General features: G+C 50.8%; 1 protein-coding gene across 9 annotated transcripts in view; it reads right to left on the bottom strand.

Moving 5' to 3' along the window:
- TCF7L2 (transcription factor 7 like 2) overlaps positions 1–19976 on the bottom strand; it is a 196382-nt gene that overhangs the window by 21876 nt on the left and 154530 nt on the right. For all 9 annotated transcript variants that reach the window (XM_054728683.1, XM_054728684.1, XM_054728691.1 and 6 more), the window contains 2 exons: positions 4539–4671; positions 1547–1649 (listed from right to left, as the gene is read on the bottom strand). In XM_054728683.1, the coding sequence (XP_054584658.1) occupies positions 1547–1649; positions 4539–4671 (236 nt within the window). The remainder of the gene's footprint in view (positions 1–1546; positions 1650–4538; positions 4672–19976) is intronic.

The raw sequence follows: 19976 nt of genomic DNA, 5'->3' as shown, positions 1-19976 counted from the left end.
TTAGATCTCGGTGAGAAAACATTAAATTAACAGAGCTTAATTTGTAGCCTTTTGTCAAATTAACAAGTGTTGACAAGAGTTACCGGGGGGGAGAGTCCCCAAGAAGAATTGTGGGTAACCAATAGACAATCACACCTCATTACAATAATTAAAAAATACAGCAACATGCAAAATAGCATCCTCATGAAAGACACACAACTTTTTCTGACAGAGGACTGTCTGAGTTGGCTATTCCTTTTTATCCGAGCCTTCAAATATCTTCCCCTCAGCTGAACGGGGCCAGTGAGGACTGGGAACCATCGGAGGAATGGCCCAAAATCTACTGAAGAAGAAATGGGATAGGAGCTCACGTGCGTGGTCCATGTCTACCTTCCCAAACAAAAGTCAGGAGAAAACAATAAACAGAAACTATGCTCGGGGTTGGTACTCAGTGTAGCTACTACATAGTACAAGCTTTAAAAAAAAAAAAAATGTAGACTCTGTTCAACTTGAGAAATAAGGGTAGAATGGGGGTGGGAGGTGGGAAACCACTCCAAAATTATATCTTCTTTAAGGTTATGAAAGGCCGTATTCCCAAGACCCAACCTTGAGCGTTTCATCACGATTTATTCTTGTTAAGATTCAATAAATTGCCCTGTGTTTTTTAAACAGTAGAAATCACAGGCACATTGCGTAAGCATGCAGACAAATAATACACAGAACCATGCAATCACAAAACACACGTTACATGCTTGCACACACAGTAGGCTTCTGCACCCAAGGCCTTTCTACGCTGGGATTTTAGAACCCACTTTTTAAAGTTGTCTGAGGAAGGCTGATGGGTGGTACTGTGAAAGCAAAATGGGGTGATAGGAAGATATATTGTCAACGGCAGTTTGATGACCTGGGCACTGCGGGAGCTGGGGCTGACATCGGGCAGGCCCCACAGGCTGAGAGACAAGAGCTGCCCTGCCCCCAGCCCTTATAATCAGCATTTAACATGTACGATCTCAGAGAGATGCTGGCTAAATAGCATGGAGCTTCTCAAGAGATAAAACTTTCCACTGTTGGTGTCAACCCTGAGAAGTCATGGTTGGGATGGAGTTGGGGGCTGGAGGAGAGCATAACCCCCACCCCTACCCCTGGATTTCAGGGTTCTGCCTGTTGCCCCTCCCTGCTGCTGCCTCAATCCGATGTCGGGGCTCCCGTCTGGGCTGCCACGAGCAGAAGAGCTGTGATCAGCTTCACTGGGTAGAAGCCCTCAGCGCCTTCTGCGATTCCCTAAAAGTACCTGAAGGGCACCTTTGATTACAGGGACGAACCCAGAGCCTTTGGGACCGTGGGCTCAGAATGCTAAGTATCAGAACCCTTTTCCCTACACAATCCACCGAATGGCTGTTGACCTGTCCTTGCCCCGACAGCGCATCTCAGCAAGCACCTTCCCTACTTCCCTCACTGCCCCCCCTCACCAACCTGTCCCCTAAAACACACACATCCATGCACAGAAGAAATAAGAAGCATGCCCATGCAAGAAACACAAAGTAAATTAAAAAATGGAACTCCTTACTGTGGTACTAACCATCCTAGCGGATGGGGGATTTGTCCTACGGTGCCGGGAGATAGCGGGTAATACGGAGATATATCTGGAGGGTGCGGAGGCCGTGGGATTCCTGGGGAAAGAAGCAGCATTTTAGGTACGAAGGAGAGAGAAACAATCTAGAGATGGGAAGAGGTAAAGGGCAAAGAGAGGTACCTCTTCTGTATTCCTAGCACGAGGTTCTTTTTCTGATTATAAGCATAGTTGTTGGTAAGTTTCCTCTTACTATCCCTGTACCCCCGTTTGAAAAGTTGGTCTAGCTCATTCTAGATGGATCGATACACTAGGTTAATGCAGACAGACTCAGAAATACCATCTTCAGGATTTCTATCTCATCCGACTGGTGTGATTTAAATTTTTTTTTTAATCTAAAGGGCGTGGCCCATAGTGAGTGATCAGCTAGGTAATATTAATTCCTTTTGCCCTCGTGACTTGTCCCCTCACTCGCTTGAATTCGATCAACTTACCTGCATGACTCTAGTTTCTGCTACACTTTGTGAGTTATGGCTTTTGACTTCTTTCAAAAAAGTTAATTCCTCTAGAATGTCCCCACCCCAGCCTAAAAGATGAGCTATAGGGGGAACTCACCAACTGCCCTGGCATCTTACCCAAGGGAAAGACTAAACTGAACAGACATGGAGACCTGGTACACTCAGTGCTAGAGACAGGCAGGGAGCCGTGGAGACCTGGTACACTCAGTGTAGAGACAAACAGGAAGTCATCGGAAATCTGGTGTACTCAGTGTAGAGATGGATAGGGAGACCTGGTACACTCAGTGTAGAGATGGACAGGGAGACCTGGTACACTCAGTGTAGAGACAAACAGGAAGTCATCAGAGACCTGGTACACTCAGTGTAGAGACAAACAGGAAGTCATCGGAGACCTGGTACACTCAGTGTAGAGATGGACAGGGAGACCTGGTACACTCAGTGTAGAGATGGACAGGGAGACCTGGTACACTCAGTGTAGAGACAAACAGGAAGTCATCGGAGACCTGATACACTCAGTGTAGAGATGGACAGGAAGTCATCGGAGACCTGGTACACTCAGTGCTAGAGACGGGCAAGGAGCCATGGAGACCTGGTACACTCAGTGCAGAGACAAACAGGAAGTCATCGGAGATCTGGTATACTCAGTGTAGAGATGGACAGGGAGACCTGGTACACTCAGTGTAGAGATGGACAGGGAGACCTGGTACACTCAGTGTAGAGACAAACAGGAAGTCATCGGAGACCTGGTACACTCAGTGTAGAGATGGACAGGAAGTCATCGGAGACCTGGTACACTCAGTGCTAGAGACGGGCAAGGAGCCATGGAGACCTGGTACACTCAGTGCAGAGACAAACAGGAAGTCATCGGAGATCTGGTACACTCAGTGTAGAGATGGACAGGGAGACCTGGTACACTCAGTGTAGAGACAGATCCTGGTCTAAAGGACAGTCACAGGTGTGAGTTAGGCCCGCCTGCTGGCTGGGTGCTGCTGAGTCACCGGGGCTGAGGCCTGCACGGGCTGACCCCTGTAGGTGCTGCCACGGGAGCGCTTCTGCATTCCACGGGAGAGCATCCTGCCATCAGTTCTTAGAAAGCAAGCGCGCTGGGAGCGACGCTGACCCCGAGGAGCTGATCTCGCCGCTGAAGGGCGAAGCCCAGGAGCAATACCACAGAACTCCCACGGCACTGGAGGCCATGAGAACCGCGTGCTCGTGGGTGAAAACTATTTCTTTTATTTTTAAGAAATTCATCCAGGAAGCTTTTAATCTGTAAATTAAGTCTCCCTGGGTGACATTTTCATGCAGGCGTGGTGGCTTTCTCTCTATTACAAAAACCAAACAGATTAGCTGGGCTTGGACCCTACACCAAGCCATCCGCACACTTGAAAGAATGTTCGCAGAGGAAAAGTAAACAGTGCGCAGACGTTAATCATATGTTTTACGATAACCATTTAAAAGCTATTCCCTGTACTGCCATTATTTAAATGAGCCGTTGATGCTGCCATTCAGTCCCGGGCGGCTGGCGGCCCCCTCTAGCCGCGCAGCCGGGCTCGGCCCCACCGGCACAAAGGGGGCTCAGAGGCTGGGGAAACCAGCTAATGTGTGGCTCCATTCAGGGGCAGCAAAGGCCGCCTGGGCAGGCCATCCACCTCTGCCCGACACCAAACAATCCCCTGACAGAGGGACACAAACAGCCATTTAAAATCCACCCTTCTAACTGACTAGCTGGGAAGGGAAACCCCAGCCAGCAAGATACACCCTGGCCTTCGCTTCCTCCCAAGACCGCGCCACCAGGAGCTCTGGCTAACCTGCTCGTTTTAAATCTTGTAGTTTCTCTCTCTTGCCTTTGGGCAAAAGCAGGGGCGGAACGGAGGGAACAAGGCCAAAGGATAAGATGGAAACTTCTGTCCGAGATCCTATTGGTTGCTGTGCGATGCCGTGAAGAAACCCTGGGGGTTCGGTTTTCACCTCCGTAAAATGGGCTTGTTAATGCCCAGGGTGTTATAGGGGAGGAAGAGCCCAAAGAAACCAGCACAGAGAATGCGGAGCCCAGCAATGTGGTTTCTTGAGGCTGCACCAAAGTCATCATCAAGTGACTGGGGTCCCTTAGCCACCAGGAGACCAGGGTTCCGGGGAGCCAAGCATTAGGGCTCCCAGGGACCTCAGGAGGAGCCCATGAGATGCCTCCAGGACGATTACTGCCTCCAAGTCCGTCTGAGGTTCCAGGAGTTGTAAGCTCCTCGCAGCCAGGTTCCCAAGGCGGCCCCTGCCAGGGCACGCGGAGCGCTGGAGAGACCTCCCGAAGACAGAGCAGTCCCCCGGCAGGCTCTGGCTCCCCGGTCTTCCTTTTCAACACCCCGGGGAGGAAAGAAAGCCTCCCCGCAGCCCCCGCCAGTCCCCACCCTTCCCGCCTCCCAGCAGGTCCTCTGGTGGCCCCGGGACCAGCACGCCCTCCCGAGCACACGGCCTACCTGTTTTGGGGTCTACGTCAGCTGGTAAGTGTGGAGGCGGGTTTCCGGGGGTGAAGTGTTCGTTGCTGTATGTGATAAGAGGCGTGAGAGGGTGGACATGGTGAGGGTGCTGCACCACGGGCACTTTGTTCGACTGCGGGAGGAGAGGAACAGAGAGAGGCGCCATCAGGCTGGGTCCCCAGCAGCACAGGGCCCGGCCCCCCCGGCCACACCCTCCCGCCCGGACTTCATCAGATGCACGCCATTCCGCCCTCGGCCCTGGCCCCATCCATGCATCCAAAATAACAGTTATGAGACAGCGCTCTGGGTGGGTATACTTCCGTTTTTACCTGCCCAGTGAGCTTGGCTTTTGAAATACCTTCTCCATCACCACCCCATCATGGAGCCCGAGAGTGTGCACTTTTCCCATCAGCAGGTACAACGGGGGTGGGTACTCTAATCTCCAAGACATTCTGCGTTCCTGCGTGTGTGTGTGTGTGTGTGTGTGTGTGTGTGTGTGTGTACACACGCGTGCGCACGCCCCAGGACCCCACCGGAGGGACCTCCACAAGGCAGGCAGGTTCACAGGGGGCTGGCTAGGAAAACCTTCAGTTTCAAGAAAACCCGCCAGGGCCCAAATCTACGCCCCCCCCCCCCCCCCCCGCGCCTTCTCCTCCGCCCTGCCCCCTCCCTGCCCCTTCGAACCAGCAGCACGGGGCCCTGGGCATGCCACAATCCTTTGCCGAGAGGTGGGTGAAAAGCCCCACTCCTGGCCTGCCTGGGAGTGTGAACTTTATCAGAAAGCTCTAAACTGCCAGGCAAGCACCTGAATATTTTATGCAGATTACCTCAGCCCTGATTCATTAGGAATTTCATTAGGAAGTCATCAGGGAAATCTAATAAATTAGCTGGATGATGATGAATTGGGCTAATAAAAGGTATGCCTTTTAGAAATGGGCAGTTGTAGAAAAACAAAGGACTGGCATTTTTATGTTTGGGAAGGGCAGATAGGAGGAGAGAAGCGGGGGTGGGGGGGGTGGGGGGGAGCATCTTTAAGGTGTTTCTAGTTGCCATGACCAGACTTTCCCAAATTATTCTCCTCCCCTTCCCCCACGCCCCCTCCACTGTGCCATGCTACAACTTAGCCCAGCAAGATCACAAAGAAAAAAATTAAGCTGAAACAAGCGAACTACTGGGCCATTTACTGAGAGTAATCCAATTGCAAAAAACCCTATTCCCAATAGAGGATTTTCACTAAAATCCTACAACAGGGACATTTAACCAGATTAGGTACCAGGGAAGATAAAGAGGCTAGTATTAGATGATGAATGGATTAGAGTCAAGTTTCATTTCAGAACGTGTCTTCATTTCCTTTTATTACTTTTAGGAGGGCACAACTTGCATTAACATCAAGGAAGAGGAATTGCATTAAAAGAAAAGTGAGGGTCTCGTGCTGCTCACTAGTGCCTCTGGAGTTCAGGGACCACCAAGCAGTTAGTTCTCATCCTTTTTTTTTTTTTTGGTAACTAGGTGAGGAAGGGGTATAACATAGAAAGAGTATTTCCTACCACAGTTAATTGTGGGGAAGGCATCTTTAAAAAGTGCTTTTCACTTTTTCATGAATATGTTTGGAAAGAAAAATATGGCCTTCTTGATGCTCCAGAAAAAAAAAAAAGAGGGGGGAAAAAAAAAAAAAACACAGAAAAAGAGGCCGACCCTTCCCACAGCCTGATTTGATGATGCCTAGAAACAACTGGACACTTTGGGAAAAAGGGCTAGCTGGATGCTCACAGGAGCCTTGCATTGTGAGTTATCAGTGTGCAATCGAGGCACCAAAATAAATAAATAAAAAAAGAAGGCACCGGAATTAAAAATGCCGAAGCAGAGGGGAGCTTTGGAACCCAGTAACACATCCTTCGCCAGCAGCCCTGATGGTCTGGACAGGCCAAAGGCAGTGGAGGGAGAGGCGCTGCCCTGAGGCTCACTGCCACGCACTGAGGATCCCTTTAGGGGACGCTGCTGTTTAGTAGGACAGCCTGAGAAGTAACCAACAGGCAAGCTCCCACTGTGTGCTGGGTGGAGAGGGAGGGAGGGATGGAAGGGACAGCCATGGTCACATGAAGTGAAGACCAATAAAAGGAGAGGGAAAGGACTGCTGCTGCCTGCCCAAGTTTTCTGTTTGGTTGGAAAGACACACACCCGCTGAAATGAACGAACGCAGGCCAGGCCCAGACAGTTTGAAGTAATTGCAGGAAAACCGTGAAACCAGGAGGGGAAGGAGGGATGGTCATCACTTAGAGCTTGAAGGACTTCCAGGAAATGGACTACCATACACAACGGAAGGAAGCAAATGTATAAACCCGTGAGCGGGGTGGGGTACAAGGGCTGGGAGTGGGCACGAAGCTGGCAATTCGAGTTAAGCATCTCTCGGGATGCTTCTCACCAATTCAGATGCCTGATCCCAGGAGATCTTCCGGTACAGACCTGAGTAAGTCTCGCTTGGGTCCCACTGAGTGCCACGATCCCTTGACCAGAGAGCCAGACAGGCACAGACAAGCACACAGGTTACAGGAGACCCGCGTCCTGCTCATCAATCAAGTCCCAGTGTGTCAGAGAATCCATGGACAGGGCTTAGCACAAACCCTCCCACAGGGAAGCACAGGAGGGTGGTCTACTACAGTTACTGTTACTGTTACTGTTAGGGAGAAGCTGCCCGATGTCGTGGTTTTCTGTCTGTGGTATGAAAGTGCCCATTCCACATCTGTCTTTCAAGCAAGACTAACAGGAAATGAGGGGGAAACCTTTCTGTGTGTCTGGCAACGAATAAAGACAGCATGTGGGCAACAGTGGTGTTATTTGGATGTATACAGGCAGTCCTCGAGTTACGTCGGACTCCACAAACGTCGTTTCGTGGTTACGTCGCCATCTCCCATGTATTTATATTAAAAAAAATTCCATCATTTCGATGTATGCACATATGTGCTTTGTGTTTTTTTTTATATTTTACTTACAAGTAAAGGTCAGGGATTGTTATCTTTCTTTTAATTTTTTTTTATTTTTTTTTTTACTGTTTCACTTCATTACTGCTGTGTCTGTGCTCCATGTGAGTGACGTAGGTGCTTATGTAGGTGGGTTCCGACTTACGGCGAAAATCGCGTTACATTGCGCCGTAGGAACGGATCTCCGACATAACCCGAGGACCTACTGTGCGCAGAATTCAAAAATTAGCCCAGCCGGTGTGGCTCAGTGGTTGAAGTTGAACTATGAACCAGGAGGTTCGATTCCGGGTCAGGTTGCGGGCTCAATTCCCAGTAGGGGGTGTGCAGGAGGCAGCCGATCAATGATTCTTGCTATTAATGTTTCTCTCTCTCTCTCCCCCCGCTTCCCCCCTTTCCTATCTGAAATCAATAATAATGTATTAAAAATTAAGTCTCCCTTTCTCTTAGGTACATGTATAAAGATGATTCCAACAAAAGTTGGGCGCCTGTCCTGGCCGCCATCCTGTGATATCACTTGTGCACCTGAACCTAGCCATCTGTTTTCTTCCTGTTTGGTCTAAACTCGAAGGCATAGGGTGGCGTGAAGGGGATTTGCAGTATGAATGGTGCCTTTCGGAGGGAAACAGACATGGTGCTGATTTCTGATCCCACCTGCCTGCCAGGCAGCTCACTGTAACACAATGTAGCCACAAGCCTCTGCAGGCGGACTGGTTCCCAAGGGAAGCAGGGCTGTGGTCACCGATGCAAAAAGTAGGGCCTAACTCCCATGGGCCTCCTGCACCTGGGCTGCTTTGACAAGCGGACGTTCTTCCTGAAAGAGCCTCGTCTCTCCAGCCTCCGAACCCCACCGTCCTTTCTTCCTGTGCTGCCTTACGCCCATGGCTGGCGTCGTGTATGTACCTCTCTTACGTTCCTTCAGCACAAGGACTGTGTCTTCTAGAACTCTGTGTGCCCTGTCATGCCCAGCCTGTGGGAGTGATGAGCACCATCTCACAAACTGCACGAGAACCATCAAATGGCAACTGCAAGTATTATAAGAAGAGAAGACGGAGCCAGCCTCACAGATCCATCTCCGCCAATGAGGGTGCTCCTTACATGGCGTCTATGCCCAGAGCTGGGGGAGGCCGGGAGCGGGGAGGCAGGGGAGGGCTTCAGAAACCATCCAGCCTAACCCTTGTGACCACAGGGCCTTGAGTGGTCCTAGAGCTCCTCGCATGCCCACGGTGACCAAGGTCAATCCGTGAATTCAAGGAAGACCTGGGTTAAATTCTGCTTCACTGGACGAGCTATACAACCTCTCCCAGGCCTCCGTTTCTCTGTGAACTCCACGTGGGAACTGTACCGACCTCAGAGGGTTGTGAAAATTAAGAGATCCTGCATGTACAGTGCTTAGCTCAGTGCCTGGCACAGAGCTGCATATGCCACGCAAAGGAGGCTTTGACCACCACCACCCCGTGAACGGTAACGATGAGTGCACGAGGAAGAGGAGGCTCACCGCCCCTCCCGTCTCTTCCCATTAAATTCACGGGAACACGCAGCCGCAGACGACGGTGCTTACTGCAAAGGTAAGAATGCTCAACATGGGGCAAGTGCGAGTTTTATAGCCACCCTCCCTCAGGTGCCCTTCTTAAAAATGCACTAGTCAATGAAAAATGTCTGTATTTTACGATCTCCCTTGGGAAAAATAGTCACGTTATCAAGCTGATAAATAAAGACGGTCACAGAAGAACTGAAGGTGAGATAAACACAGTTCAAGGTGACCAAGATCCTTCCAGAATCGGGGGGGGGGGGGGGGGGCCTGAAGTCAGAGCTGCTAGAAATGAAACACACCACCACCCACCTTCTCTTCAAACCACTCCCCCTTTTAAAAAGGTCTTTAAGAACTGGGTTCAGACCTGTATCGCCCTAAGGAAATGCAGATGTAAGAAGTACCTTTCTCGGGGGAGGAACACGGATAACCCTCCAGAAATGCAGGCAGCAAACCTAAACTAAAGCAACTGCCTACGCTCGGAGGGTCCGTGGGACAGTCTGAAGCAGTAGCGCCGCCCCTTTTATCTTCTGACAGACAGGCTCCCGTGTTTAAGTCAATACCTGCGACACAAAACCAGGTGCCTTTCAGGTAACTGCTTTATCTAAATGTGAAATGTGGCTTCTAGTCTATCTGGGGGGACAAATCACTGCCCCCAGAGATGTTTCAAGGTCATGGTGGTGGCAGTCACGGGAAGCTACCTGGAGAGTTGGGGTTACTGGTATTTTAACTCCTGAAGCACATGCTGAACACTTGGAATCTCTGGGCCACAAAAACAGCAGACTTTCATGGGGTGTTCTATACAAGCTCAGGGAGCTATGTCACAGCTGCCCACACACAGCCGCACCAGGGAACCTCCTAGAACTCCTGTCCAGATGATCTGGGTGGAGGTCAGGGGCCAGCTCACTCCAGCACGGCAATGCACCCCAGCAACCACTGCAGCTGCTCGAACCGCACACAGCACTGGCCAGTTGCAGCTCCTCAAGCTGCCCAGTCAGCACCGGCCCAGTCCCCGCTGCCACCATTCAGGAGGCTGGGTGGGCTCTGGACCCACCTCTATCCAACTAAGTCCTTATAACAACCCTATGAAGCAGCTGGCATTTGTGATTAGCTCCACCTAACAGGTAAGAAAATCTGTCCTGACTCACAGGCCTTGGAAGGTGGTGTTTCCAGGCCTCGGGTGCTCACCTGTCTGACTCCACACCCCCTACTGGGGCTGCAGAGACCGGCATCGGGATGGGCTGCATTGCCGTGCTGGAGTGAGCTGGCCCCATGAGCTCAACCTGGGCCCGTCTTCCCTCCTGGATACAGATGCTTCTGGACGCAACGGGAACTGTCCCCAAACCCTCACCTACCAACCTCCAGAACCTAGACCAGTTTCAGCAAACCACGTCCCCCGCACACCCACCCAGACACCCCAAGTTAGGACTGGCTCCAGCTCCCTGCTGCAGCCAGGACACCCTGGCCACAGGGCTCCCCAAGTATGTTTACAAGGGGTGTGAACAGCACGTGGCGGATGATGGGGGGCAGGGGCGTCAAGATGTAATGAGATGCTTCTGCTTCTACGATATAGACGAGCAGCAGCAGGATTCCGGTGAGGGAAACACATTTTTTTTTTTAATTTTAGAGAGAGAAGAAGGGAGAGGGAGACAGAAACATGGATGAGAGAGACACCCTGATCGGCTGCCTCCTGCACGCCCCCTACTGGGGACTGAGCGGGCAATCCGGGCATGTGCCCTGACGGGGAATCAAACTCAGGACCTCTTGGTCCATGGGATGATGCTCAATCCACTGAGCAACACCAGCTGGGCAGAAACTCATTCTATGTGGTCAGTTCCAGCTCACCAGACACTAAAATAGTCAGCTCAAAAACTGAACCCATTAAATGGAGCAAACAATATCTATTTAAAAGGAACCCAAATCCTTGTCTGCCTTCACATCACTGGGGCTTTCTGCTTTCTACCTGGAGAAATGTGGGTTACCCAAAGCAACGCCTTCCAGGTTGTTCATTCAGCTCGATGGGTTTTGAGCATCGAATAGTTAAATTAGATGGGAAGGGTCCTACACGGGCCCTTGAAGAGCACAAAGCCTTTCCACCCGAAGTATTCATCCAGCTGCAGTGGGAAGAGTGCGGAGGAGGCTGACCTTTGACCTCTCGAGAACCCTTCAGCCTGGTGTTCTGCAACTTGGCCACGCCACCCTCGTCGCCAGCGCCCACACACCTGAACGCTGCCTGTGAGGAGGCGGCTGGCGAGTGGAAGGCGGATGCAGGCCCTCTAGGTCCCCTGCTGGCCCTCCTCTAACCCAGCCCCTCAACCTTCCCTAACTGTGGGGAACCCAACGGGAAAGAAAGCTCGCCATTCACCTCGCAGCCTATTAATCAACGGCTGCTGGAAACAAACAGAGCCATTGCTGGCCCCGGCCTCTCCGCCGGCCTCCTCTTCAATGCTCCCCTATTGCTCTCCCTTTCTGCCGAAGAAAAATGGGGCCAGAAAGTGCCTTTGCGAGCCCAGCACAAGGAAACAAAGGCAGCACAGAGGGGCATTTGTCCGCCTCTCCCCTCCCCCCGGTGGACGGGGAAGGTCTTCGGGGGTCTTAGGTTACCAGCCCTCCCTGGCTCTGGAATCGGCATCAGGAGGGGACCCTGTTCACTCCGGGTTTATAGCTCATCTCCAACGCACTTCTCAGATGCCACTGACTATGGCTGCACCGAGGCCAATGGCAACTAGCAACATGTTCGTAGGTATCGCACGTCACCGGAGCCACGGGGTGCCGGGAGCGCTGGGGAAGAGGAGGGGCTGGGGGTGAACTAGGGGCTGCTTCTTACTCATCAACAACCCCTTGATGACTCAAGTAGTCCTATTTTTTTTTTCCTCAGAGGATGTGCCAGAGTATAGGAATGGTCAACAGAGGTCAACCTCCTACCTCAACCACCTGTTACCCCCCAAAACTAGCAACCACGGCAGCCGCTCGAACCACACAGAGCAACCTGGGCCCAGGCCTGCGCACACAGTCCCACCCCAACGTACCAGGTGAGCACCTGGCTGCTGGGCCCTGCAAACCTCCTCCCCACGCAGAGGGCAGGGGGGCAGGCACTCTTCCACCCTGGGCCAAACGGGTTTCTTTCATCCTTTTACCCTCTCTCCCGAGCCACAGCGATTAGAAGCCCAGCCGGCGAGGACCCATCGAGGGCAGTGCCCGGGGTTCACTCCCAGGAGGACAAAGCCCCCCGCTAATGGCGCTCTGTTCCCTGGACAAGACTTCTATTGATGGCTACAGCACTGCCGGTTGAAAATAATAAATAAAAAGGAGGAGGCTTCGCAGGGTTCGAGGTTTGCTTGGAGAAATGAGGGAGTTAAGAGAAAGGAGATCTGCAGTGAGATGCAGAGAAGAAACACCCCCTCCCCCCACCCCTGCAGCCTCAGCCCCCAGCGGACGTCCCCTGGCCCAGCTGCGAAGGAATCATGGAGCCACAAGCTGCCAAGTCACAGGGCTGTGACCCCGGGGGCCTGACCCGCTGGAGTACTGCTTATGTGATTTGTACATTATCAGTGGCGGACTCCTCCCCCTTCCCGGTCAAAGCCATTTAGACAGCAAGAAGGGGAAGATACAAGATGCTCCGTGCCAACTACCAAATTCTGCCGACTCACGGGTTCTCATGTACTCACACGGGCATTCGGATTCTTGCAGGGAAATGACGGAGCGGGGCAGGCAGGGAGAGAATAAACGTGCAGTCCATTTTCATCCAAATCCTCACACACACATGCATATACATAGAACTAACTCAAACCATCCTAAGCCCTTGGCCTTTTTTTTTTTTGGCCCCTTCTATAATGTAACAACCCAGCTAGTAACACACCACATTGTCAAGCACTGAGGGTCTAGGGGGCCAAATTCAGCTTTTCTTAATAACCTCTTCTTAATCCCCAAAAAGGAGGAAGGGAGAGGTGGGTTGGGTCAGGAGGTGGTAGTGGGGGCGGAGAGCGGGGGGGTGCGAGGAACATTTATTTAAACCTGGAGAATAAACATGCGCTCCAGCTGCCTGGCTTTGTGAACGCAGAGGCCAAGGCCCAGCCCCGCAAAGCTGTGCTTTCACACAGGCTCTTGAACAATTACTTCTAGTTAAGTTCATTAAACGTAATTTATTTCCACTCATTCTCATTTACTTTCCAATAAAAAGAAAGCATCCTATTGTAACCCCCACCCCCCACTACCCTTGACAGCACTTGTAAGCTGACGGTCTTGGCCCGCTGGTCCAGGCTCGCCCCTGACCAGTGAGTCCCAGTGTTCGCTTCCTGCTGGCCTCCCTCCAGGAGCAAGCCAGGGCATCCCAGGCATCCCTGGCAGGGGTCAGGGAGGGGGGGTGGCGGCACCCCCGGGGTTCCCTGGCTGTCCTAACCCGCCACCGGGTCTCAGAGATGCAGAACCAGCCACTTCGCCCCTAAGAAATTTCCCAGGAATCTGCAACCCCCACCTTCCCGCAAGATATGTCTCTCCTACTTGGGAATTAAATGATTAGCGTTAACATCATCAACCTTGTGAAGTGTCCTAATAGGCAGAGAAGATGTGGGAATTGGGTGCGAGGGCCTGGCTGTCTCTAGGAGGGCAGTTTCACAGCAGTGCCAGGAATAAAGCTAACCTATTCCAAATGGAGAAGTCCAAAAGGCTCAACTTGAAAACTTTTAAAAAAATAATGAATTCCAGGCCACTCCCCTCCCCCCCCCCCAAAAAAAAACACAAACCCCAAACACAACCACCCCAAATCTACAGAATCCTAAACTAATGGAAAGGAAATCACCAATTTTGATTTAGAATAAATTGTAAGTACATAATGGTTATTACATCCTGGGGATTCTGAGAAAGAAGCAGTGAACAAAATCCGATCCCACCTCTCTTAATTTATTTACAACGAGCAGCTGCATAAAAAAGGTCTTCAGTTTTCCACATTCACCCTGGACCTACTTTCCGACCTAAACCTTCGTATCTGAAAGCCATGCCTGCTACACGACGTCTGGTGAAAGCTCCAGAAACAGTGGTTTCCTTGCGAGAGCAGGTACATTTCTCCCTGGGAAAGAGCATGTGGCCCAAGAGCCAGGAACTCTGGATTCCGCGGGAATTCAGCACAAATTCATATAATTCAAATGTCAGCATAAAGGCAGACAGAGCACAGGCGAGCTGCATTGTTCTCTCCACGTTGTCCTGCCAGTGTCCCCAACATGGGCAACCTTCAACGGACACCCACAGCCCCCATAAATGACACGCGTGAGAAGGACCCAGAGCCGCCATGGGGCGAGGAGGACTCACTGCTGCTGCTCCCTCTGATCGCAAGCGGACCGGCTAGAAGTTTAAGGTAACGGGAATGAATGACTGACCCAGGGAAAAGTTCGTTTTTAAAAAATCCTCCAATGTGTGCGGAAGTATATATGTCATCTGGAGGGCATGTCAGGATTTCATCACGTCCCAAAATATGACAGAAGGAAAGAATTCCATTACATAGCGCAGCCGGGCCCCCTACCAGCCCCAAACCACCAAGGGGAGGTTTCCCAGAGAATATAAGGTTGCAGGCTGTTGCTTCCAGAAAAGGCCGAGGCAGCGGCCTGATGTGACAATACAAAGATCATAATAACTGTATCATTGGAGTCAAGAGTCTACCCCTTTGAAAAGAACTCCCCTCCTCTTAAGATATCAAGAATGGAGACTTAACCATCACCAAAGCAGCGGGACCAGGGTTAAGTAACCCAAGTAATTTGAGTCAAGGAAAGATCTGGAACCTTTCAGCAGTCTTGGAAATAGGAAACGGTGCTGGGTGGGAAATTTGCACCAACACAACGTATCCCTCTGCCGTGCCAGCCTGCAGCCTCCTCCCCACAGCTCTCAATCCTACACTGAACTAGAAACTTACATGCAACCAGAAAGGAACACCAAGACATCTGTCATTCCGTCATGCGGGACTGGAGAGCTTACTACCCCTTTGTATTTTAATACGACATAGAGGGCTCATGATTTTGAAGACATAAGGACTCTTAGAATCTGTTATACTTCATTCCTTCTTCCCCAAGATATGGGATCTAAGGGCGGATCGGCCACTGCCCATGTTTCTGTGTTTGGCCATTCAACAACAACAAACATAAGGAAAGTAGTAATGAAGATAATTAAGGAAACACCTCCAAATCCAAGAGAATGAATGCCCTGACAGCTTGTGGCCAAGGGGCCGGCCCAACAGTTGAGCCAAGGGCAGTGTCTCCTCCACCCACGGCTGCTAGGGAAAAGGCCGTCCCCCTAACCAGGGGCGTGGGTGCGGGGGGGCTGCCAGCGGCCTCCTGCTCAGGCTCCCCAAACACATTCCGTATTAAGTTTAGAAAATACAAACGCCACGAGCAGGACTGGAGCCCTAAAAGGCCAGCATCTGAATTTGGAGATCGCAGACAAATACAACTAAAGATAGAGCCACAGAAAGTCAGCATTAAATATGAAACCAAAACAGACCGTGTACACAAGCGCTGCTACTGTAAAAACCTTATTGCTAAAAAAAAAAAAAAAAGAAAAGAAAGAAAGAAAAATGTTCGAGCTTTGAAAAAGTACGGTCCTCTATGAGGCAGTATCGTTTTTCCGTCTCTTTCTTCCAATGGAGCCCACCCTGGTGGGTGAAAGGAAAAAAAAATAATAAAACACCCCATTTGTTTGTTAGAAGAAACCCCAAGCCCCACCACCCCCTTTCCAGATTCCAGCTCACGCGCACTTGGGGTGCGGGACCTGCCATGCTACAGAACTGCTCAGGACTGGGATGAAAGTCAGGCTTTCTCTCCACCCCATCTTTTTTTTAACCCTTTCGCCCCCCTCCCCCAGAAACTGCCATGAAAAGTACATCACAAAAGGGCACAGCTTGAGTTGACCATTTATTCTCGTTTTGTTTTTCCTTTCCCAATGTCTGAGTTAAAAAAAAAAAAAAAGCACAGAGGTTTAATGGTCACGACCATAAGTAAGGACATGGACACACACACACACACACACACACACACACACACACCACACACCACACTACTCACCCAGCAATTCAAATTGAGGTGCCAACTGCCCAACTGCTGGAAGAGAGAGAGCCCGGAGGCCACTGCGCCTCCCTTCCCACTCAAATATTCCATTCCCACTAAAATCGCATCCCTAGGGTACATAATAGCTTTGGTTTTCTCTCTCGCTCTCCACCTCACAAAAACTTTCTCTGTACCTTCAAGGTGGGACTGGGCCAGCTTTTTTGTTTTTTTTTCCTCCTCCCTTACTGCTTTTCTCACTTTTCTTCTTCCTCCCAGCTACCTTCCCCTCCCTTTATTCCTTTCACTTAAAGAGCTGAAGGAAAAAAAAAAAGAAGAAGAAGAAAACATCTTAAAAGATGGAGATGGCTCCAAATGTCTGTCCTGGTACACTCCAGATGCTCAGGGTTCTCCCTCACATGGTCTATCCTCATTTTGTCAATTCTTCCCCCTCCACGTACATCTCTCAAAAGCCAAACCAAAACCCAAAATAAAAACAAAAGCAAAAAGAAACCTAATAACCAATTCACTTGGCTGCAGATTATATTACTTTTAAGTGGCTTTTCATTTAAAAACTCCTTCTAGTTTCTAATCTGTGCCACTACCCAAATCCATGAAGGAAGGGGGGAGGCCCATTTTCCCAGCCAGCGCAGGGCACCTAAGCCGAACCCCCTCCCTCGCCCGTTACCTTGGGCAGCAGGGGCAGAGCCACCGCTAAGAGTAGCTAAGAAATGACGGTCGGCCATGAGGGAGAATGATCAACACCAGGCGGGAGGCAGGCACTTTATCTGCGAGATTGTCAAATCCCTCACAACAAATTTCTTAGGGAGAGGGCTGCAAGGGGAGAGGGGGCGGGGGGGAGAGAAAAGTATATTTTCTTGTCACCGTGACACGGGAGTGACACTTGGCAGGGCCTTGCCTGCCGCACGCACACACACCGTTTTTCGCTTCTAGAGTAAGAGACGGTGCCTGAGCCTCCGGACCTCCCGGCAAACAGAAGGACAAGCTTCCTGTGTTCACTGGCACCCAGGAGTCGGAACGCTAACTTGCTTTCTGACTATTGAGTTTTGTGAGCTTTCCCCAGAATGAGAGAGAGAGAGAGAGAGAGAGAGAGAGAGAGAGAGAGAGCGATCTAGTCCCTGAACCCCACGAACCCGACTTACTTTTCCTGGGGCTCGCATAGGATCCAGGGCCGGGTGCATTTGTGTGGGTTTAAGCTAATTGGAGTTGAGAGACTCAGACATCACGGCCCGAAATGGTCCAGTCTTACGCGGAGGAGGGGAGGGGGGGGGGGGGGCGGCTCCAGGAGGGGTTAGAGACAGAAGAAAGTTGCAGGGGACCAAACTCGCCCAGAATGCCTTTCCGGTCCCAGCGTTAAGTCACTGCACCCTCTTCAGAGGCCAACACACAACCCCATTTGCATGCAGGTAAGAAACCCCCTGCTGCCAGCTCGGCCGGGCATTCCGAACCTGTGTTGCTGGAAGCAAGACCAGGGGCAAAGGTTTGTTTTTTTCTGGCGGCAGGACAGCTAACAGAGGAGGCGTTGGTTTTAATTTATCAACCCGATGGCCCCGATGTGTATCTCCAAACCCACCACAGGACTGTTGCCATGGCGTTGGTCTTTAAGCAATCCGTTAATGCACAGGACAAGTTAATAACCTCACCCCCACCCCCCCCCCCAAAGAAAAACAAGGACTGGCGGGCTTCAACACAACAAAAAAGTGAGAATTCTTCATTTTCTTCTTTTTAAAAAATTCTGCTCCGTGGCCCCACGTTCTGGACTTCCCCGGCCTCTGTGTAAGCGTCGGGCAGCAATCTTTAAGGCCCTTAATACCAAAACAAAACCCTGCTATTTCCCTTTACATGGCAACAACAAAAGCAATGAGCCTCCGTTTGACAAGTAAAAAGCCCCAACCACACAGCCCCCTAATTGCTCCCCTCCCTCTATTCACGGCGACCACCACACTCGGCCAGCTGCCTTTGTCACACATGCAATTTCTTAAGTAAACTGCGAGTTCCCTCCCCACTGATGGGCAGCTCCCCATCATGCAGCAACAATAACTTAGAAAGTGCAGCCCACAGGATGCGCAACTTGGGCTCGGGATTTGTTTTCTGGCTGTCCCCAAAGGCAAGGAGCCTGAAAACAGCAAGATGAGGCAACGCATTCCAGACAGACCTCGTCCTCTTCCTCCTTCCCCAGAACAGGGAAATCTCGTGAATTTCTTCAAATTAACTCCTCCTAAGACCCTGCGTCCGGATATCTGTTGTCCCGTGGCTCCGGCCCCAGCCAGACCCCCAGGACACACATGCTTAGAACATTTCCATAAAAAAATCGGAAGGTGATCAAATGCTGTAAAGTTCTGTGGGATTTTTAAACAAACAAACAAACAAACAAACAAACAAAACTTTCCCAAATCAGAGAGAGAGAGAGAGAGAGAGAGAGATTCCTTCCCTTTCAGCAAGAAATGACGATCATGTGGAGAAGAAATAAAAGGCAACAGGATGTCCCTTAACATCCAAGGGTCCTCACCCACATCATCAGCAAAACTTTGTTTTGTTTTAAATAAAGAAGTTTGAGGTGGACGAAAATATATGCAAAGTAGAAAAAAAATCGGACCCTTTAGGAAAATATATTTGGGGATGGACAGGGAGGAGGGAGGGCAGGAGGGTGGAGCGTTTGTGGCTGTGACTTGGTGGGCGAAAAGAAACGAAACCCCCCTCCCCAAATACCCATTGCCGAGTTTAACAGTGATCATTAAGCAGGGCTCTATAGTCACAGGCGAAAAGTTTGGAATGAAAACGTAGTGTCATTTTCCTTTTTCGTTGTTTTGTTTTTTAAAGGGGAGTTTACAAAAAAAAAAAAAACAACAACAACAAAAAAACCCTACTCCGTTGGGCAGCTTGCCAGGCAAGGGGCATCAATCTTAAAGTTACTGCAAAGTGACAGCAAGCCTCGAGAGCATGCAAGGGCTTTAGACTGGCGGGACCGGCAGGGCAGGCGCGGGGACAGGCGCCCCGGCCGCCGGTCCCCCCCCGCGAGGGGCGGCTTACCTACCATCTAGAGCGGGATGCGGAGCCGTCCTTCGCGCCGCCGGCTCGCGGGCATGCTGCCCTGCGCCCCGATGGCCGCCCGCCCGGGCCCGCGCCGGCCGCAGGCTCCACTGGAGGGCAGCACCCGCCCTGCAGCCGCGCGGCGCGCCCGCCGCACAGGGGAGCCGCGCACCCCGGCAGCGCCGCCAGACAGGATGCTCACGCACAGTCCCATTCACAGAATTATCTCGCTTGATAGGGAAGGGCACAAGAACTGGGATCTCCCCCCGATTCCACAACAACCCACCCCCCAAAAAAGGGAGGGGGTGTTAAAAAAAAAAAAAAAAGGCAGGGCTTTCTTACTCTTCTTTTTTTTCCTTCACCCACCAACCCAGCATTCCATCAAAAGAACAAAGACTGATATTTTGTTTGCCGACTTGGCAAACATAAAGGCAATTTCAATAGTCCACAGAAGTCCCCCTAAGTTGGTGAGAGTCGTGGCTTGCAGCTCTCCAGCGAAGTTAAGCTTTAACTGCTATCGGATGCCATTCGCAGACAGAAGAAGGGAAACTGGCTGAATTTCGATAAAGTTAGAGGACCACTTCACTCCTAAGATTTTGTTTTGTTTTGTTGGGTTTTTTTGTTTTTTTGCCGGCCCAAAAGTCCCTCGAAATTCTTGACAACATCCAGAGCTTAATTATCTTGCTGAATTCTTTTTTTGGGGGGAGAGGGAATACAAAACCGAAACAGACCATTCAAAACACCAAAATGTAAAAGAATTCAGAACAATTTACTGTATAACATTTTTCATGACTAACTTAAAAAAAAAAAAAAAAACCTCCCGAAACTTGTGGATGTGTTCCTTTCAAGCAAATGG

Source organism: Eptesicus fuscus, chromosome 17, assembly GCF_027574615.1.
Source record: "Eptesicus fuscus isolate TK198812 chromosome 17, DD_ASM_mEF_20220401, whole genome shotgun sequence".
NCBI lineage: Eukaryota > Metazoa > Chordata > Mammalia > Chiroptera > Vespertilionidae > Eptesicus > Eptesicus fuscus.
Note: the sequence above shows the minus strand (reverse complement) of the source record. Positions and strands in the feature narration are given on the sequence as shown.